The sequence below is a fragment of the Sinohyriopsis cumingii genome, chromosome 17 (assembly GCF_028554795.1).
Source record: "Sinohyriopsis cumingii isolate HCF-2022 chromosome 17, ASM2855479v2, whole genome shotgun sequence".
NCBI lineage: Eukaryota > Metazoa > Mollusca > Bivalvia > Unionida > Unionidae > Sinohyriopsis > Sinohyriopsis cumingii.
In genome coordinates this window covers 102,686,435-102,710,215 of record NC_142977.1, presented here as the reverse complement: position 1 = coordinate 102,710,215, position 23,781 = coordinate 102,686,435, and the positions used below count along the sequence as shown (strand labels likewise).

Sequence of the window (23,781 nt, the reverse complement as noted above, 5' to 3'; positions counted from 1 at the left end):
TGCTAGGCACATCCTGGTCAAATCCGTAAAAGTAACAACTAGTGGATGCAGCACTCTCCACTTCCACCTTTCTGAAAGACCATTACAAAGCCATGCTAAGATCACAGCCATTTTCTTCTAGCAACCTCTGCAGTGGCAAGGTCAAGGAAATATGTATACAGAAAATCCCCACCAGATGCAAATTTTCCTCACACACAGCTGCAGTCATCGGAAAGGCATTTTTAGGGAAGTAAACAAACAGTTTGAAATGACACAGCAGACAAAAACATTCGTACCGATTCTGTACCTGTAGAAGGTCACAGTTCTCATGAATGAAAGTGGACAAGAGACAGAGAGCTTATTGGTAGTTTCTGTCCACATCAGCCTTCATTTAATGAGAAATGACACCGTTTTCATTCTGCCTAGACCTAAGGGGGGTGCTCACCAGTTATTACGTACTTCTGAGAGAGTTTCATATGTAAGGTGTAGTTGTTTGCATTTGAAACATGCACATTGGAGAGAATGTTGGCATACATCTATGCTACTTTGATATAATGTGGCTGACACTTCTTTGGATATTGTAAAAAATCAGCCTGAATTATTCTAAAGTACACTCTCTGTTGCAGCTATTAAATTAGGGAAAATGAATTTTGCCAGACTAGACAATACAGCTTCTGAAAGTACAATGAATAAAATGCCAAATAATTAAAATGTAGAAAAAGTTATCAGCTCTTATTTTTACAATTTACTTCTGAAGTTCAGGAAGTGAAAATGACCAAGTGGAGCTAGCACTGTTTTGGAAGATGCACATTTGGAGTAAGGCCAAGCTGTATACTCTATAACCCATATTACACCCATCAATCATACACTAAGGTATATAAGGTCTTTTTTAAATAACCAGTGAGGAAACCCGGGGAAATTCTTTTTTCTTTAAAATTCTAACCTTATGTAAAGTACGAAACTTTCAAGCACCACCTATGCTCCCTCAGTCATTTCATTTCAAAATGAACACACCAAACCAGGTTTTAAACACCATTCAGGAGGGAGACTTCCCTATCAGTGTTGAGATGTATATCTACGGGCCACAATTCACAAAGTTTCCAGGAAGTTTATGTTCAGCAAGACAGTTTACCAGTTTAGGACAATCTCTTTTGGACTCAGCATCAGTACCTGGTTCTTCACTTGTCTTATATTACATTTATACTGTATCACAGTTAACTTCACAAATTCTGCAATGAGCATCATGACATACTAAATCCAGTTGGTGTATTCCATCACTCTCATATTCTTCTTTCCAAATTTGTAAAACTGTGTTGATTTGTCCTTTTCCTGATCTGTCATGTTTTGAAGTTTGAAAAGATCAATTTGCTCTAAAACATTTCAGTCACAAAAACATCCCCAAGTCATGCCAGTAATGCCTGTTTCACTTAACACCTGATACCAGTTTCTTTAAAAGTTCAGACTGTTCCACTAACATAATGTATTATCAATATAATGAATTTGTCAGGCAAAGTTTCATATCGAAGAAACCCATCTGTTTTTAGGAAATATGTCAGATACAGCTGCTATAAATTGAAAATAAGGAAAGCACATGTATGTCTACAATGGACAAATGGTGTCTTTGAATTTCTTCACTCCAAATGCAAGAATGTATTGTTTTAATGGTCAAACATATAGTTGCAAAAAAAAAATGCTAAATGGTATAGTTTGTTGCCAATATGTGAAAAAAAATCACAATTTGTGACATTGGCAAAGCCCAGCTCAGTCCCTGATTATCTATTTTGGGTCTAAAACTTGGCCCTTATTGACCCTTATCCTTTCAAATGAATGAATGAATATGAGTAAGTAAGGGACAAAGTGAAAACATGGATGAAAATGTTGAACTTAGTAACTGTTGAGAAATTTATGCAGATATAAAGCAAAAGGGCATGAATTAACTTCTGGTTCATTTCTGAACCAATCTTTCAGTTTGAATTATTTGGAGAGTTAATGAAATAAGAAAAAGAACTGAAGTAGCATATTTACTGGCATTGAACGGAATACTCTAATATAAAAAATCTGCTAAACAACAAAATCAACACATATACTATATTGTTGCAGAACAAGTTAGATTGGAAAAACATCATGTAATTTATACATTTGGAAATATTAGAAATAATTGTTTTAAGTAAGTGAAAAATTAAAAGCAAAAGCTCCATATACTATCTTTACTTGGTTAAAGTCAAGTCAAACAGCAAACAACATAGATCTTGATCTGTCATTACATATTGTGCTGGCAGATCATGGTTTGTGCTTCTCATGGGTCAGTGGTTCTTTCCTGGGTTCTTCCTCCACCATTTGTACTGGCCGCCATGTATAGCCTATCTTGTGCTGAAAAATGACATTAAATCCTACCTCAACAACAGCAAGGTTTGTGTTGTTTGTTGTACTGTTTACTCCTAACAAACAGCAAAGACCCAGATCTGCCAGTGCATTATGCATCAGTAGATATGTATCTTTGCAGTACTATTTGCAGTTGAACTCGACTTATAAGCCAGTATATAAGGTATCCAATAGGTTAACATTGTTAACTGACAAAATTATTAATCACATTAATTATCCTTTTGGTTGAATTGCATTTTTTTAATTTACAAACTGTTACAGTATCATGCGCTGTCAATCTCCTTAATTTGCTGTCGAGTTTTGGTAACATCCTATGTTGGTCTGATTTCTTTTGCTTCCTGATAATCAATATTTTGCATTGGCTTTCAAACCCATAATTTCACAATACATTGTAACTGGTCATGGCTGCCACTGCCCTACATGTCAGTCTTTGTGACTTCCTTCACCAGTTTTGGAATTCTTTTACTCAGATTTCCCTGCTCCTGTCCTTGAGCTTTAATGTTATTTTTTCTTGAATGCTGCCCATTTTTAATTTGCTGTTGCATTTTTGTATGTTTTGATTGCTTATCTGAATCAGGTCACTCTACAATATATTTACCATTCTTTCAATTGCTGATTCACAGATTTTAATGAATCCACTTTATCAGTCAACTCTTCTATCCTTACCGTTACTACCCTTGCACTTTTTACTGCAATCTGTTTTTTCAAATTTTTGTTAAACAGTTCCCGAACTCAAGTTGTGAAATTTCTGTAAGGTCAAATTTTTGGTCAGGTTAATTTGCATATTTTACACTGCTAAAATTAGATTCCTTGCAGAGGAGGTTACTCATTCTTCCAATTATTTTTAAACAGTTCCCAAACTATAACAATTTCTGTAAGGTCATCTTTTCATCACAAGGTTAGCATTAGCTGATGTTTCTTATGTTTTATTTCCTCTAGGTTTGACTGAATCACAATCAAGCCTGGATCACTTAAACATGTGTCAGATGCCTCCATTGGATAACTACTCCTGTGATCTAGTTTTCTTTTGTTGCCTGCTTGTCTTTTTTTTCCCACTCATACTTGTACATAATTTTGTTTGAACAATTTGTTTCCTCACTACCATTCTTTAGTATAACTGACAGTTATTACTTACCAGTTGCCAAACAATACTTACTAACAAAGTTAATTACTGGTAATGAACATTGTCGAGAAAGGGTAATTCTAATGCACTGAGTAACATAACTGAGGAAAATATGAAAGCAGCACATTTAAACTTCAGACAAGTCCATCATCCAAGAATTTAAAAAGAAAACACTGATTTTCCCCCTCCAAAATGTAGTATAATCCACCTTTAGTTTTACAAGTATCTAACATGCATTCCTTGAATAACAAATCCTAAACAATTGTGAAAATATGCCACTTATAACAGCTTAAGTCTACAGAGCAATTGCACTAGCATCTGCCTTTATTCTGTCATTGATATCTTATATTTTTATATGCCTGCCATATAGCAGAGCTCTTTATGTTTTGGTTCTTTGCAATAACTTGAGTTCTTCACAATCTACAGTTACTAAAGTTTGTTGATGGCTTGCACTTGGGCTATGGAAGAAGCTTATCGGTTTTGTGAGCAAAGGGTCGCTATGACTGAAAGAAAATAATTTTTTGTGTGTAAAATAACATTAATTATACATTTCATACATGGACCAAATGTTGTGTATGGTTTGCATTATGGTAAGGAAGAAGTCTATCAGTCATGGGTTGGAAAGGTTATAGATCAAGGTTACACCATTTTAAAAAAGAAAAATGGCTTCTGCACCATAACAATTGTTACATCACAGACCTGGACTAAACTTTGTGGATGGCTTGCATTTGGGTTAAGGAAAAGTTAGTGTCATTTTTGGGTAAAATATCAAAGACCAAGGTCACTTTGACTGAAAGATGAAATATGGTTTACACATTACATTTACATCAGTTCTACCATTAATGACTTAGACTTTGTGAAAGGTGTGCACTTGTGGTAAAGAAGAACCTTATGAATTTTTTGGCTAAAATGTCAAATGTCAAGGTCACCTTGGCTGAAGAACTGGCTTCAGGAGAAAAATGTCAGTTTTCAGCCGTGTACCTTCATCAGTTTTTGGATTACTTACATGGTTGTTAAGAAAGAAGTTTACTTATTTGGAGGTCAGAAGTTAAGGTCACTCTCACTGAAAGAAGAAAAGTTTTTTTGCAGTAACTTCTGTTCTAGACCACTTGAATTGACCAACATTTGTGGATGGCATGCACTCAGGTATGGAAGAAACCCGTGATATTCGAATCAAAAGGTAGAAGGTCAAAGCCATTGTGGTTCAAACAAAAAACAGGTTTTGCACAATGATATTTGTTCCAGAGTAAGTTCCTTGACCAGATTTTGTGGATGGCTTGCATATGGTACTGTACATTCAGTTTAAGACAGCATATGTTGAGCAAATGTCACTGAGTCCCATCAGTCAGTAATTGCCAGAGTAAACCATGGCCTACTAGTGCCTTGACAGAGCATGGGGCATGCATACAATGTGACATTCACAGTACACTTTTTTTCGTATGCTAGACATAGGTTTTTCATTTTTATAAATCACATGGAATTTATGTTTGTCATAAGTATGATTCGTTTGCATTTGTAGTTTGCATCAAAAAGACCAGCAGAGACAATTGCTGGTTTTAACTTAATAGTTTGTTTCCTTTCTTAATGGACCCTGTATTTACTCTGATATATTTTGTACATGTCCCAGTAGTTTTGTTTTTTTGTAGTTATTTTATTGTTGATGAGGGTGTTGGGAAAGATTAGTGTATAATAACTGTGTCATCCTCAATAAATGTTGTATATTTTATTGCTATTTTTGAAGGAATGTCCATCCAACTTGTTTTGCTACTATTTCTAGGATATGAATTTAAGATGAGCAACAATACCCACAAACAAGCAATCAAACAAAGAAACAAAGAAATAAACGAGCAACAAACACAAACTCAGGACATACAATTTTACCTTCTTTCCTTGTCTGGACATTAGTGTAGAAAGTTGATCTTATTTTTGATTGACTGACCTATAAAATTACAAACAAGTTGTGAAAGAATGCCAATAGTTGCAGACTTTATATGTTCAATATAACATACCAGTGTGTCAAAATCATATTATTTTTTCAGTCCATTTGTACAAATGCTGCTGATCTACTATTAGATATGGCTGCCATTACTAAATACAGATAAACATTTAAATGACTTTTCATAGTTTTTAAAAAAACTTTCTGACAAGAGTTCCACCGAATTTTGACAGCATCCTGACAAGGGGGAGCTTTTACGTGTTGTACAAATAATGACAATCCACACATGTCCACAGTTGAGACAAATGCAAATGCTTAAAAATGCAGGACAGAAATTTGACCAAATTTAACAGAAAACATCCTGACATAGAGTCCTTTAAATTTTGTACAAATGATGATGATCCACCAGAAATATAGCTACCATTACTAAAAAATAGAAAAACTTCTAAATTGATTCTCAAAAACTGCTTAGCAGAACTTAACCAAATTTGACAGCATCCTAGCTTGGAGTCTTTCAACTTGTTGCAGATAATACCAATCTGCCATGCAAGCGGTATTTGAAAAGTTCTGTATATTTTGTGACAACTTTTTTTTGTTTCTTTGAACCTTTAATAAATGTAACTCTGATCCATGGACATAATAATATTCTATGAAAGGACCTGCAGCTGTACATGCAGGACACTAGATACCTGCATATATATGCATGCGACCTGTCAGTAATATAGATAAATGACAGTAAAAATGTTGGAGAAGGAGAACAATTCTGCAACTGTGCGAAGAACATGCTGTAAGATTGGGCACACTTCAACTGATATCAGGACTGACTTGGATAAAGTTTACAGATGTAATTTTCTGTCATATACTACAATTTGAGGTGGTTTAATATTTTTAAGGATAGTCACAAATCCATGAAAGATGACCCGCAGTCTGTTGTCTTTGATTGGTGAGTGGGAATGGCCGCTGTGACGGGGTTAGTTGATGTAGAGGCTAGAGACACATTGGAAATATATTTCTGTTATTGTGGTCTCTAATTCATCAACTGTCTTTCCTGAAGATTAATTTGAAGCTCAGAAAGTTTGTGCAAAATCTGACTCACATTTGTTAAAGACTGGCTAAAATTGCCAAACAGCTACTTACCAATTATGAAAATTGTGATCAGAGACAACTGAATGAGATTGTCACAGGTAATGATTCAAACATAAGGGGAAAATAAAAAGTTTATTGAAAATAGGCAGAGACCACAAATCTCATCATGTAGTTGGACTGTCAAGGGAGTTTTATATGCATTATTTTTCAATGCAAAAGGTATCCTGGTACCTGGGTCAGACTCGGAGGGTGTTCCTGGATTTTTGTATGCCTCCAGAGGATTCCCAAAAATTGTGAAATTCTACTAAATGTCTGCATGTTCAGGATATCCATCTACTCCCTGACCATGCACTGCCACATAAATCCTCCATCTTTTTGGACTTCCTGAAGGATCACATCATCAAAACCTTGCTCTCTGAGTAGATGTGTTGACGTTCACTAATAAAGAATTTTTCTTGTACAGTGCACTAATATTCAGAGCTTTTTAAATACCCTCATCTATTACCTCCCTTGCTAAGATGCTAAAATTCTCAAAATGCACTGATTTTGAAATCGATAAAACTTGTTAGAAAGCATCAAGGACTGTAGACCTTAATTTTTGTTGCAAAATAATGCTGATTCACCATTATATATGAACACTATTATATATTAGTTGACAAACTTTAAAATGTCTTTCTGTCATGGAGGCTTTTGACTTTTGTACAAATGATGCTGATTTATTATCAGATATGGCCACTGTAACAAAAAATATAAACAACATATTTTAACCCCTTTTAAAGAACTCGATTTGACCAAAAATTATGGAGAAAGTATCCTTTGTATAAAAGGCTTGCATGAATGATGCTTATCACCTGTCAGATATGATTGTCATTACTAACAAGAGACAAACCTGGAGCCAGATTTTATCAGGTCATTTTGAGAGAGTTTGTAGGATTAGCACCTTCATGTTAGATATTGTAAGATTATAAAGTGCTTTTTGATAGGCCTGGTGTGTATGAAATGCGACAGAAATTTTCATCCTCAGTTTAATGTTGCAGGTTTATCCAGGCCTCTTATTCATGCTTTCTTCTCTTTTCAGGCAGTTTGTGTTTGTTGTGATATTTTCAACATTTTTGATTGAATGTTTGGACTACAATGTTTTATTTGCCAATGAGAGGGTATCTTCAAATGGGACAGTACATAAAATTACTATCCCGGAGATGATTCTACCATTAGACCAGTGTATTCAAAAGTAAGTACATACCTGCTGTTTCTCTTTGTACAGTTGTTAATGATTTTATGTTTGTCATACTGTAGCTGTAAGTTCTTGCATGTGACATTCTCTTGCTGTGACAGAAATTGAGATCAGTTGCTATAACAACAGTCTAGATCAATACACATCATGTTGCTTAAATGTTTTAGTTCTGTGATTTTAATTCAGGTATATATTACCTTTATAAAATGGTTGTTAGCTGACATTCATAATAGAAATAAATGCAGACATACTGTGATTGCTGTAATAATCAGTATATGACATACTGTGATTACTGTATTACTCAGAACTTGATATACCTGTGATTTCTGTAATACTCAATATGTGGTATATTGTGAATACTAAAGTACACAGTACATGGCAGTACTCAGTACATGACATGATTTGATTAATGTTAACAAGTACATGACATTCTGTGATTAATGTAATACTCAGGACATGAAACTTTGATTAACATAATACTAGTTGAATTACTTAAACGTAATACTACATGACATACGTTTGATTAATGTAGTGCTCAGTATATAAATACTTTGATTAATGCTCATAACATAACATACCTTGATTAATGTAATACTCAGTACATACCTTGATTAATGTAATACTCAGTACATGACATTCTTTAATTAATGTAATACTCAGTACATGACATTCTTTAATCAATATAAGACTCAATACATGATATAATTTAATTAATGTAATACTCAGTACATGCCATTCTTTAATTAATGTAATACTCAGTACATGACATTCTTTAACTAATGTAATACTCAGTACATGACATACTTTAATTAATGTAATACTCAGTACATGACATACTTTAATTAATGTATACTCAATACATGATATACTTTAATATGATTCTCAGTATATTACATACTTTAGTGCTCAGTACATGACATGCTTTAATTACTGTAATACTCAGTACATGACATACTTTAATTACTGTAATACTCAGTACATGACATACTTTAATTACTGTAATACTCAGTACATGACATACTTTATTTACTGTAATACTCAGTACATGACACCTTAATTACTGTAATACTCAGTACATGACATACTTTGATTAATGTAATACTCAGTACATGACATACTTTAATGTAATTCTCAGTATGTTACATACTTTAATGCTCAGTACATGACATACTTTAATGCTCAATACATGATGTACTTTGATTAATTTAATGCTGAGTACATGACATACTTTGAATAATGTAACACTCAATACATGACATATTTTGATTAATGGTCCGTACATACCTTGATTAATGTAATACTCAGTACATGACATACTTTGATTAATGTAATACTCAGTGCATACCTTGATCAATGTAATAATGCTCAGTGCATCACATACTGTGATTACTATAATGCTTGGTACATTATATACTGTCATTACTGTAATACTTGTTACATGACATGCAGTGATTACTGTAATATTCAGTATTTGACATACTGTGATTAATATAATGCTAACATGTATGTATGTATGTATTTATGTATTTATGTATGTATGTATGTATGTATGTATGTATTTATGTATGTATGTATGTATGTATGTATGTATGTATTTATGTATGTATGTATGTATGTATGTATGTATGTATTTATGTATGTATGTATGTATGTATGTATGTATGTATGTATGTATGTATGTAACAGCATGTAATCACAATAGTAGTTACACATTATATCGTGTCAACTAAAGGTAAAGTTCAATGCTGTGGTTACTATAATATTCAGCATTTTGTTGTCCAAACTATATCTCATCTGTGCACCAAAATGAAATAGTTTGATTCTTGTGTTTTGATATAAGTGCAGTCTTTTTAAATTTTCATCGATATCCAATAATTTACTGGACTAATACAGGACATTTTGGTGAGCCTGTTTTGGAGCTGAAATTTGTCCCCATTCTCAATGCCAAAACTCAACTTTTCCCAGTTTGTGTGTAAAAACATTTCCAATAAGAATTTTAAATTGAAAACCAAGTCCTTTTCTGTACTGACTTTTGGAGAGAAAGTTACTATAAAGCCAGGGATTTAACGAGTCTAAGGAACCCTGGCTAATAATAAACAAGGTCCATGCTGAACTCTGATATATGGGCAAAATGACCTCTCTCCAGCCAGAATAGGGTTAAGCTGCAGAAATTAGGGAGGAGTGGGTGTAGCAAGTTCAAACTTTATAATCTTCAGAATAGTCACATAACATTTCTAGGGTTTTTTGTGCATATTTTCATGTTATATGATTAAATACTAATGAAATTCTCTCAAAACTATATAAAAAAATAATAAAAATTGTCTTAATTTGCTTAGTTTTACATTTTTTGAATCTTACTTTTAGTTTGCACTGTATAGTTGTTGTGCTGAGGATCACGGGAATTTTTTTTTATGGGAATTCATAGGTATCAATGTAATTTCTGGCATTCATGCTCATCAGATAAGCACCAAAGTTCACTACAGAACTTAAAACTTGTTTTTCTAACTTTCCACTTTTCAGTTTGAATGGAAAATTGATACATAAGTTGACATTTATTTTGCAATGAAACAAAAAAATGGGGGGGGGTATGAACTTAATGCAAGGTGAAGTGAATTTAAGTTTTGTGAAATGATAGACTCAAAGCTAAATAGTTTGCAAAATTTGCATGGACTATTTAAAATATGTAAATGTTAATAGTTTTTTGTAAATGTTTTTGAATTAACAGTGTGTAAAAAAACAGAATTACAATTCTCCCTATTTACCATTTTATGCATAAAAATTCCCAATTCCATGAACCCAGGATCAGGTTCTGAAAAGGGTAGAAAAATACATTTGATGAGCTTCACTATAAATAAAATACAATATAAAAGGGTAATGCTTTTGCATGATAATATTGCTTCAAGTCTATTGGTTGATCTAACCTGAGTGTGTAACTGTTTTCTTTCTTTCTTCAGGTTTGACTTTATGTTATCAGCGTGCCTCCTAGTGGCCTTGGTGTTCTGGATTTTAAGAGTTGTCAAGGTCATCTTCAATGTATTCAAGTATCTGGAGATGCGTTCATTCTACATAACAGCCCTCAAGGTTTCTTCTGTAAGTTGTCGTCAGTTCCACTCTAGAACATTGCATGTCTTTACTGCCAGTATTCACTTATAAGTCAAGTGAAACTGCAAACACAATCCCAGATCTGCCATTTCATAATGTACCAATGGATCAGGGCCTATGCTATTTGTTCTACTGATTACTCTTAACAAACAGCAGAGGCCCAGATCTGCCATTGCATAATGCACCAACAGATCAGTGCCTATGGTGTTTGTTCTACTGATTACTTCAAACAAACAGCAGAGGCCCAGATCTGTCATTGCATAATGCACCAACAGATCAGGGCCTATGCTATTTGTTCTACTGATTACTTCAAACAAACAGCAGAGGCCCAGATCTACCATTGCATAATGCACCAACAGATCAGGGCCTATGCTGTTTGTTCTACTGACTACTCTTAACAAATAGCAGAGGCCCAGATCTGCCATTGCATAATGCATCAAGAGATCAGGGCCTATGCTATTTGTTCTATTGATTACTCCAAGCAAACAGCAGAGGCCCATATCTGCTAGCACATTATGTGATGGCAGATCTGGGTTTGTGCAGTTTGCAGCTGGTAGCCATCTTGAAAATCTTGTTATCGCTACTGCTTCTGAATAGATGGTCATATCAACATGGGGTTTTCGTTTTAAGACTTCTTGTAATGTGTTTTTGGTCCTAAACAAAAATGTTACTGATCTGTTATTCAGTATGGCTGCAGCAGCTTATCTATGCCTCCTGAGTGGATGGTCATATCAACATGACTTGGCACTCAGCATTAAGAGGTTAGTGCTCAGACTGGTTGGCCTGGTGTCAGAATAATGTGATTGGGTGGAACATGATGCTGCATGCCTGTGGCATGATGCCCCAGTATTAAACATCACTATAAACTGTCACACTGCAGACATCATAGCGACATGACTGAAAATTTGTTAAAGCTACGTTAAAAATCCAAATCACACACACGCATGTCAACATGAGGTTTTCAACGAACGATTTTCTTATGATGTCTAGCTGGTCCCAATTAAAAATGGTGCATATCTGATATCCATTATGGACACCAAGACAGTTATCTTAAACTTGGTATCACATCTCTATTCAAATAGAAAGTCATATTGAATGGGGTTTTCACCAGAGTACTGTATATGATGTCTGGTTATTATTTAATGAAAATGGTGCTGATCAGATGTCCAATATGGCCCCGATGTGGCTATCTTGAAAATCTTGTAGCTAATTTTCAGTAATGGAGAATCATATCTTGAAAATAGTGTTATCTCTATTCATCTCCAAATGGATGTTTATATCGACAATGAGTTTTCAACAGTAGACTTCTTTTGATACATAGTTGGTTCTAACACTTCAGTTTATTAGGGAAGATACTTGTTTTTAAATTTAAATTTATGAAACAAGTGATAGACATAGTAATTATGGGAGCTGGGATTTTTTTAAAAAGTTTTTATTCCAGTTTTGTTTAAGCCAGTTAAACTCTGTGATGCTGAAAATAAAACATCATACTTGCGTACAGAAACAATTCAGTTTTTCAGATCTGATACTTGTGATTTTAGAAAATTATTTAAAGTTTGTACATAAGTTTATCTTCGTCATCAATCCTGTTACCTGTATAGAAGTCCAAGTGGTATCATCACATTGGGGCATGGCATGTATTCATTCTTATACGAATGCTTCTAAAGTATTACCATATTTGATGGGTTTTTTTTATTTTCTTCAGTACCTTACCCATCTTAGTTTTCTTTAGCTTAATTAAAGTCTTTATTTGATTTATCCATTTTCTATACCCACCCCATACAGTGTGGCCCTTGTCCATCCATCATAATTTTAACTGTTGGTCACACTTTTGAGTAACGTTTGCTTTAAGGTATGTTCTAGTTTCAGTTTTTGTGTGTTGGCATCATAGTCAGTTTAGTTAAAATTTAATTCTCCAAGATAATGGAGATCTGACAAGCACCTGATGGATATTAATAAAAGTTCCAGGTGACCTTTGCAATTTCCAGTGTAGTTGTTTTTGTAGCATATCAGACAAAGCATTGCATTTCATGTTAGAGACAGTTATTGTTGATAGTGATATGTTTAAAATGACAGTTCTCACATTTAGAATTTATATGAAAGTTCTGATTTGATTGGTGGATCAAATGGTCAGTAGTACATGATCGATGCCCTTCAGATCTACTTATTACAAAATTAAATTTTAATCAGATTGGTATCATTGGTACATGTATATTTGTGAGTGTTTTGCCCAAGTTAGGACAACAAAGCTACAAGTTGCATGCCTGCTATGGATGATCTCACTAAAAATATTACTGTCACCATTGTCAATGCAACTATTTTTTGAGGACATTAAAAGAAAATTCATAACCTCTTGCCAGATTTTGATATGACAGGAAAGTGATTTTGTCTCAGGCCCTAATTGTCTTTTATCTCATCATTCAACTAATCAACACAGTATATTGTTTTTTCAGTGTGATCCTGCCCAGTATGACATAGCACAAAGCTTGGATGAAGCTGAGGACAGTAAATTGTTCTTGCTGTTTCAGTATGATTTGTTCATTATGATGGCATGAAGTTCATTGGATGTTGAACTCAATAAATTGTTCATGCCCTTTCAATATGAATTGCCCAGTATGACATGGCATGAAGTTTGGGGGATGTTGAACTCAATAAATTGTTCTTGAATTTTCAGTATGATTTGCTGAGTATGACACAGCATGAAGTTTGGGAGATATTGAACTCAATAAATTGTTCTTGCCCTTTCAGTATTACCTGCCCAATATGACATAGCATACAGTTCAGAGGAAACTGAAAACAATCAATTGTTCCTGCCCCTTAAATGTGATCTGCCCAGTATGACATGGCATGAAGTTCAGATGATGTTCAAAACAATAAATTGTTCTTGGCCCTTTTAATATTATTTGCCCAATATGACATAGCATAAGTTCAGAGGTATCTCAACATAAATTGTTCTTGCCCTTTAGCATGATTTCCCAATATGGTATATCACAAAGTTCAGAGGAAGCTGAGCACAGTAAATTGTTCTTGCCATTTTAGTATGATCTGCCAAGCATGATGTGGCATGAAGTCCAGAGCATGTTCAACACAATACATTGTTCTTGCCCTTTCAGTATGATTTGCCCAATATGACATGGCATGAAGTCCAGAGGAAGTTGCTAGAGGTTCAGAAGGAACAACAGATGTGTATACATAAAACAGAACTGACCGAGTTAGGTATGACCTACCTGATTATAATTAAATGGATTGCTATTCTTGCTATGCTTTTCAAATTTACAGGAGTATCTTTTACTTTGTTTGAGTAAAGGTACCGTATATACTTGCTTGTAAGTTAAATCCAACTGCAAACTACATAGACCCCATATCATCAGTCTGATAACATACCATTATATCTGGGTCTGTGCTGTAGAGTAATCAGAAGAACAAACAGCATAGATTCTTATCTGCTGGTACATTATGCTGTGGCAGATCTGGGTCTATGTTGTTTTGCAGTTTGGCTTGATATTTAATAGCAAGTACATACAGTGAAACTTGTAGCAATAAGTTGTAAACTCTATTGAAAGTTCCTCACAAATGGGTGCAATTTTCAGCAGATCATGGTGAACCCATTACATGTGTCCATTATAATACATAGAAAAAGAGATACAACTCTCCTTTGCTTTAGCTCCTTTCTTAATTTAGTTCTTGCTGTATCATGAAAACACTAAAAACCATGTGACCATTTAAAACAAAAATAATTAGGATTTTCAACATCCATCTTGTGATCTGTTTTTATCGATACATAATAATATACAATGTCCTGTGATAAGCTAGTCTGTTGTACTTGTCATATGTAACTAGAAGCTGAAATGGACCAGAGCAACCCAAAATGCATTATCTGATCATGATACAGAAAGGAATGATTGCTGAATTATGCTCATTTACTTAAAGCACCTGGAAGATAGATCCTTTGAAACAATTTCATGTCCTTGCTACATAATTGTGAAATTACTGAGATTTATGAGAACAGGAACTCTGTTTATTTATTATATAATATTGATATCATATTGACATAATATTGAAATCATATGGATTTGTGAGTTAATTAGATAAGCAGGGTTATGTATTGTGCTGAGTGAACAGTGGTTGTTCTATTTGAAATAATACTCGTTTTGCTCATCTTTGATGTTATTGGATTTTTAAATTTATATATGATGTAAATTTGTGATTTTGTTTGTAGAGTTGGTATGACTAGCCATTATATATTGCAGTTTGTATCATCTTAAAATTGCCCTCAGTACAGTATGTATCATGAGACAATATCACATGCGTAAATAAACTAAAAAATATACAAGTGAGTCCTTATTTGCAAAACGAACCTCACTTGGATCATTGTTCAGTAGGCTATTTTCCCAGGTTGGTGCCTTTTTTAAAAATGTTCACTAAACATTGATTGGATACACTAAAATATTTGAAAAACACATTTATTACAATATTTTACCCAGAATGTGAGTCAATGGGAAGGTTGCTCTTTTTAACCTAACAGCTAACATATTCTTGCTGAGTGTACTTTTATGTACCTGCACTTCACAGTTATCATTTATTGGTCTGTTTCATTCAAGACGAAGAAAAACATCATTCAAGTTATAGAAGCTATACACAACATATATTGATGTTATATTCCCACAGAAATATACAGGTGTATTGAGTAGAATTGCAAAGGCCAAGTCGATATGGTACCTGACTTGTAAGGTTTTGTTGAATTCATTTATCCTAGGATATCTTGTATATAAAATTGGGTAGTGGTCCCCTTCACTAATGCCACCACTACGGTGATGAAGAGGATGGCTTTTTAAGTGTGGTGGTCTTGGCAGACCTGCCAACAGTTAAGATTTTGCTAAGTCTTAAGGAAATGGCCCATCCAATATGGGCTTACAGAATAAAAGCACAATTTTCAAAAATATGATTGTTGGTGGTAAAATCCAGATACTGGCTTGTCTGTGATTGATTTGGATCACAGATTCATATTAGATTCAGGGGACACTTTACAGCTATGAACTTCTGAGAGAATGCTAGATGTTTTGTGACGTTCACATTTGCAGCATAATGGAGAGAATGTTTGTACCTGTGTTACTTTCATGTACTGTAGCTGAAGTATTTTTGTATAGTACGTGTTGAAATTGTACATGATCTAAGCACACATCAAACTAAAATGACTGCTCCCTTGTTTTTAACAAATCAGCCGAATTAGTCCAAGATACACGATCTTTAGCAGATATTAAAATTGGGAAAATGAATTTTACCTGGCTAGACAAGACCAGCTTATGAAGTGCAAATAATAAATTACCAAATATATAAAATATAAAAAGTTATTGGCTCATTTTCAGGGGTACTCACCAGTTATTATGTACTTTTGCGAGTGACGTGTGGTGAAATTGTTTGCATTTGAAAAATGCACAGAGGAGAGAATGTTGGCATACGTCTATGTTACTTTGCTATAATGTGGCTGACATTATTTTGGATATTGTACTTGTGGAAATTGTACATGATCTAAGCACACTGCTAACTGAAATGACTGCTCCTTTGTGCTAAAAGAAATGACCAAGTGGAGCTATCACTTTTTTTGAAAGGTGCATATCTGGAGTAAGGCCAAGCTGTATACTCTATAACCCATATTATACCCATCAATCATACACCAAAATAAAGGGAATTAAAGGTTCTTTGAACAATACCTGTTATATACTACAAAGTCTTTTTTAAATAGCCAGTAGGACCAGTGAGGAAACCCAGAAAAATTCTCATTAAAATTCTAACCCTATGCAAAATATGAAACTGTAGAGCACCACATTTTTAAAATTTACCTCTGAAGTCCAGGAAGTAAAAATGACCAAGCAGAGCTAGCAGTTTTTTGAGAGGTGCACATCTGAAGTAAGGTTAAGCTGTATAATCTATAACCCATATTACACCCATCACTGATACACCAACATAAAGGGAATTGAAGCTTCTTTGAAAAATACCTAAGATATACAAGTCCTGTTTTAAATAGCCAGTATAACAGTGAGGAAACCCAGGTAAATTCTTTTTCTTTAAAATTCTAACCCTACTCAAAATACAAAACTAGAGCGCAACCTCAGGGAACCAGACTAACTGAAGTACCTCAGATGCTTTAAATTGTACATATTTTGTTATCCAAAACATCTGCATGATCAAGCTCTTGCTTATTTTTAAAAAAATGGTGTCCAACAAGTGACATGTCAGGATGAGAGGGACAATAAACTTCCTAAAATGGTTTAAGAAGAATTAAAGCGAATATTCATTTTTGTGGGGGAAAAGTCAGGAAGGGCAACAATTATATTTAGTCGAAATCATGTGTTGATTTTAGTGTAGTAGGAAAGACAGTTGTTGTCACCACGGCCTACATAAAATTTTGTTAATGTCAGGTTGAGAGATTTTGAGAAGCCATTGAGCTCCTTAGGTTATGGAATTGCACTTTGGGAAACTGTACACATAATTAAGGTTCAAGTAAAATTTACAAACTTTTTAGTTGAACAAATGACTGTTTTCCAGCTTGACAATAGCAGTATATGATATTTTGTTACACCTTACTGAAAATTGGTCCAACTTAATCTACTGCCTTACTGAGAAGGGCTTACTAGGGTTGGCAGGTCTGCCTTGGTGAGATTGGAAAGTAAAAAAAAGCACAAACTTTGTATGGGATATGGTGAAAGTGACCTCTTTTGAAAGGGGTTCTTATAAGAGAGGGAGCCAGAGTACTACATGTCTTGGAGTTGGAACACGAAAAATATTCACATATAAAGGAGAACTAATAAAGAGCAATGGAGTAAAATAGATGCAGTTGAACTTCATTTTTAAATTACTTACAGTGTAAGATTTGAGTAGAAAACATTTCGATTATTAAACAGTTCGAATGAAAGAATTATATGAATTGTTGAAATGGATATTAGTAAAATATTTACATTTAATTAAGAAGTTTCTCATTCATTATATATGTCTACCTTGAACAGGGTTCTACTTGTACCCATATAGTGTCAGTGGTCTGATATGGAAGCTTGAGTTTCTTGGAGGCCATTTATAGAGGCATTAAACCATTCAGAACACACTATTAATACAAATTAATACAAATGGCAGTTCTGTCAATTGTGATACATGCTTGTAATAAACATTGGTATTAATTATTATTATTAATAATTGAGAAAGTAGTAGTAAATTATTTTGTAAATTAAAAAAATAGCCTCATGCACATTACAAACTAAAATATAAAAATGGGAAAAAAATAATAAATTCTTCTGATTTTCTTTCATGCTGTATTTTTATTCTCTTGTTGCAATTTTCATATTTTCTTTTCAGATATTTATCACCGTATTCTGCGATTTAAGAATTATACAATTGCCATGGTGAATAAATCTGTGCTGCCACTGAAATTTAACATACCATTTGTGGGAAACTAGTAAGTTGTCATGCAGTTGAAACTCACACGTACTGCTAACTTTACATGTATAGACTTTTTAATGCTATATACCTGTTTACATCCATAAATTGATTTAACTAAACCTAAAAGTGTATACCTTAGATAAATTTTTGATAAAGATTGTACGCAATTGCCTGTTGCCCAGCATACATCCAGAAACCTGTATTTCAACAATTAAATCCTGTTAAGAAATAAATATGTTGTAATATTATTTCATTTGTTCTTTCATTGGATTAAAGTACATGCATCTCGTCAGATCTTGGTAAGTGAATTAAATTTTGGGACAAGTGAAAAGATTGATGGGACAAGTGAATTTTATGAAAACCACTTCTCCTGGACAAGTAATGAAATTTTGTTTCTCCTTAGCCCTGTCTTTATGCATAAATGAAGATGTTTCAGTATTAGTAATTGTTCTAAGATTATGGACTTCAGCCTGCCGAACTCATAGGCACATACTCATGAATGCAAAATTTGGGCCTGTGTCATTTTCAGGCGGGCACTTTTGATACATGGGTTCCTTCTCTCTTACTCTCTCAAATCAGGGTTTCATTCCAATTTTTGGATCAAATACCTATTGAATTCTCAGCACATGAAATGCATGGTCCATTATTTTTCATCACCGTTCTATATATTAATGAGATAATGAAAGTTACTGCAATGAATATTAAAACAAAATACATTTGCATAGTATGTATGTCATGCTATACATGTATGTGTTTGTCTTTACTGGTATCATTATGTCAAATTGCAGTTCATATATTTTTTATCCTGATGATTCTTTGTTTTCAGTGTCTGTCTAAGTACAGGTTTGAAGTACAACATGGAGTTTTTACTTTTCTGTGAGTATTATTGAACAACTGAATAATATCCAAAAAGTCTATATCCTGATCAGATTAATATTGACTTGATTTGTCATGTTCATTTGATTAAATACACTTAGGCAATAAATACCATCTTAAGGTGTAAGTTAGTATATCAAATTGTCTTAACTCATTTGTGCAAGGTGAGATATAGTTTTCTTGACCGCAGTGTTGTCGACAGTGTTGAAGTCTTGTGTTAAAGTCAGTGAAAGTCACATATCTTATGCATAAGTTGCTGCATTCACGCAAACATTTGTGATAATATTATGTTGGATCTTAAATGTATGCTGTGATGTACTAGGACTTCCTGGCTTGTCTGTCTCACCTGCTTAAGCAGAAAGCTTATTTCATCATTGTGAACTTTGTTAAAGTTTTTTTCAAAGTCATGTATCATTTACATTTGATTAAGCTAAAAATTTAGGATAACGTTACTAAGGGTCTTAAGTATATAATAGTTCTTTTTGTGCTTGTCTGTTTAAACACAAAGCTTGAGTCAGAATTGTGGACTATTTGGAATATAATTGTGAACTATTTGAAAGTTTTGTGTCTAATTTTTTTTTAAGTCAGAAATTATTCGATATTTGACTCAACTGAGACTTTGGAGTAATATTGCCATAGGTAAAAAATTTGTACACATATGCTAGGAGTTATATTTTTTTACTGTCTCGCCTGCTCAAGGGTAAAGCGTGTTTCGTCATAAGCAGTGTTAAAGTTTTATGTTAAAGTGTTTTAAGTTCCCATATCTTCAAAATCAGTTGCATTATTCAACTGAAATGATGGGATAGTATTACCATAGGTCTAAAGTTAAATGCACTCATATGCAAGGAGTTCCTGTCTTTCCTACTTGAAAGCAGAATTTTTTAAAAAATTTATATTCAGCAAATGTTAAAGTTTTCTGTGAAAGTTTATAAAAATCAGATGCATGTGTTATACTGACAAGCCTTCAGGTGTAGGTGAGACACTGGGTTATGTGAAACACTTGTTTTCTTATTTTTTTTAATGTTTTATCACACAAAGAAAATAGAAGTTAGATTTTCATGTAAGTATTTATAGGATTCTTATTTTTTTCATATTGATACAAATTGAACTCTTAAATGCAACATTTAGCATTTGCTCATTGCATAGGGCCTAATACATTAACTCAGTAAATTGTGTTCACTGCAAAGAACCTAATACAGGGGTTGGCAACTTATTTAGCATAGCATGCCACTTTTTTCTAGATTAATTACAAAATGAACAAACGCATTATACCAGTAAGAGAGTAACACTGTTAAAATTGAGATTTTTGCTGCCCTTCGCATGCCACACAAAACCTCTTGACGTGCCACAGGTTGCCAACCCCTGACCTAATACATCATCACAGAACTGGGTTTACTGCTTAGTACATAATGCATTATAACACTATGAATTTGGTTCAGTGCATATTACCTAATATATTATCCCAATGAATTGGGTTTATTGTATTGTACATAATACATTTTTATCACAGAGTGAACTGGGCTCACTGCATAGTTACTGATAAATTATTGCAGAATAAATTTGGCTTACTGCTTAGTATATGATACATTATCACACAATACATTGGGCTTACTGCTTAGTACATGATACATTATCACAAAATACATTGGGCTTACTGCTTGCTATGTGATAGTATTATCACAGAATACATTGGCTTACTGCTTAGTACATGATACTTTATCACAATACATTGGGCTTACTGCTTGATATATGATATTATTATCACAGAATACATTGGCTTACTGCTTAGTACATGATACTTTATCACAATACATTGGGCTTACTGCTTGATATATGATATTATTATCACAGAATACATTGGCTTACTGCTTAGTACATGATACATTATAATAATAATAATAATAATAATGAGGACTTTCTATTGTGCCTAATCTTTAGAAGCTATAAGCGCTTTACAACATTAGACAACACCTATAAGATAAAAAACATATAATAATATTATTACAAAAACAAACACCATGAAATTAGAAAAACATTAAAAAATAAAAAACATGCTGAGAATATTTCAGGTAGGAAACATTATTAGGTCTTTATGTTTGTTCTTGCAGTCGAAATAAGTCAGTTTTGAGAGCCCTCTTGAATGTAATCACTGTGTCTTTGTGTCTAAGTTCGGTGGGCAATTCATTCCACGTTGCTGGGCCCTGGTATGCAAAAGAACACTGTCCATGTGACTTTGTTTTCATAGTGGGAATAATGAGTATACGATTGTCAGAAGAGGAACGTAAGTATCTTGCTGGTGTGTACACATGGGTGAGGTCAGATAGGTATGTTGGACTAGAGTCCGACAGTGAAACTTAGCACAGAGAACAAATTTTGTGTTTGATTCTGGATCGAATGGATAGCCAGTGTAGGGTACACAGCAGCGGGGAGGTGTGCTCTGATCGTGGTACTCTGAGTATGATCCGAGCAGCTGTGTTTTGAACTTTTTGAAGTTTCTGGAGTAGATATTGAGATGAACCAGACAGAATTGAGTTACAATAGTCCAGTCTTGAAAGTACTAATGAACACACAAGTGTTTTAGTGGCATCAACTGAAAGATATTTGCGAATTGAGCTGATGCGTCTCAGCTCAAGATATATGCAGCCTTGCATATGTTCATGACATGTTGGTGCAATGTGAGAGTACTGTCCAGAGTAACACTTAGGTTTCATACTGATTGTGTGAATTTAATGTTGGCGTTGCTGATATTTATTGTTTGAGGTAAAGGATGTGAATGAGAAAGTCTTTGTGTTGTGATCAGAATGACCTCAGTTTTATCATCATTCATCTGCAGCTTGTTACAAGTCATGATCCAGGGATCGTCCTGGGCTTCGCCAATGTTGCAAATTGCGATTTTTTTTTCTTATTGGCGACAAAAATAGGCCATCTGGCGATTTTTTTGGCGACATACTTTTTGGTTATTTAATTTGTACATACAATCATGGATTTGGACTGGATAAATTAAAAGGCAGAGCGAAAGGAAGCCACAAACTTGACTAAGCAATGCATTGGAATCAATCTGTTACACAAATGATCCTTTGTTCTTACTGACCACCCCATCTTTACAGTGCATTGTTACATCATTATCTGCTTATGCTGACATCTGGGCTGAGTACTGTATGCTGCGATACAGTCAATCATGCTACCGCACTATACCTACAACTGACCGACTTCTGAAGACGCGAATAGAACAGATACAATTAATTGTATGGCTAATCCTTCTGTGTTTTTTTTTTATACATATACCAATACAATAGTTTTGCTGAACCTTCATAGAAAACTGATAACCTTTGAAGTACTGACTACTGTGTATAAATACAAAGCAAATGGAAAAAATCTCAATCACAATTACATCTGTCGCCAGTACAGCATTTTACTCATTGATCTTTTCCTTTTGCCATCAGTCCCGTGTTACGGCTGCAGAGACTTAAACTCCGCAACAAGAAATAGCACCAAAAAAAGCAGTTTTGCATAATTAATAATTATTTATTTCTCAAAATACAGGAGTGAAAGAATCCCTAAATTGGGTGTGAATTTATGCTTATATATACGGTTCAATATTGCCAGGTGTTGACTCGTGTCAGTTTCATTCGTGGGAATGAAGATCCTATTTTTCCTGTCGAGAAAATTTATACAGCATTCAGTGATCATTCTTGGGATTTAGGAAGCAATTCGCTACAAGCTTTGTGAAGCTAGCCATAAAAGGGTGGGGGGGAGGGGCTGCTGAGAGACTACTGGTGTCACCTGTCAGCACTGAGGACTGTGAACGTGGATTCAGTAAGATGAACCTCATAAAAACTGACATCAGAAATAAGCCCTGCATCTCATCTCTCGAGAATTTAATGAGAATCAGCATGTACAGATGTGAAAAATTAGACTTTGAAACTGCATTCAACAAGTGGGCAGCCCTAAAATCGCGACGGATCTTCATGTAACACTTTGTAACATTTTGTTAATGCTTGTTGTAATTAAAGTATTAACTAATCCATCTTTTGTAATTTTCATTGCCTGTTACGTTAATAGACTAAATTAACACTTGGAAAACTGTACACTACTTTTTTTGGCGACACTTTTTGAAAATTGGCGACAAAATATTGAGGTTGGCGATTTTTTGGGCGACAGCTTTTTAAAAGCCAGGACCATCCCAGAGTCATCCATGATTTCACATCAGAAATGCACCTCTGTACACCTTGGATGGTAGCATCAACTTCAGTTGGGTGGCTATATTTGTATATTTGGGTGTCATCAGCGTACAGTTGGTGAAACACTGGATGATGATCTATGACACTTGAGAGCGACTGAGTGTACAGAATGAAGAGAACAGGTCCAAGAACAGACCCCTGTAGAACAACACAACATAGATCAATTGGACTGGAGTGTATTCCATTTGCAGATACAATTTGTGTCCTGTTGACCAAGTAGGACTTGAACCACATTAAGGCTGTATCATGAATGCCAAATACATGCTGGAGACAGTGAAGTAATATATCATGGTCTATTGTGTCAAATGCTGCAGACAAATCAAGGAGGGTGAGGACTGTAATTTTTCCGCTATCCAATGCAGAGAGAATGTCATTAACTTCTTTTAGAAGA

At 34.2% G+C, this 23,781-nt stretch overlaps 1 protein-coding gene across 3 annotated transcripts in view; it reads left to right on the top strand.

Annotated features, from left to right (window-relative positions):
* The window catches only part of LOC149779574 (autophagy-related protein 9A-like), a 96,571-nt gene that overhangs the window by 15,044 nt on the left and 57,746 nt on the right, over window positions 1-23,781 (top strand). For all 3 annotated transcript variants that reach the window (XM_089940316.1, XM_089940318.1, XM_089940317.1), the window contains 5 exons: window positions 7,585-7,737; window positions 10,695-10,830; window positions 13,956-14,058; window positions 18,190-18,289; window positions 19,100-19,149. In XM_089940316.1, the coding sequence (XP_089796442.1) occupies window positions 7,585-7,737; window positions 10,695-10,830; window positions 13,956-14,058; window positions 18,190-18,289; window positions 19,100-19,149 (542 nt within the window). The remainder of the gene's footprint in view (window positions 1-7,584; window positions 7,738-10,694; window positions 10,831-13,955; window positions 14,059-18,189; window positions 18,290-19,099; window positions 19,150-23,781) is intronic.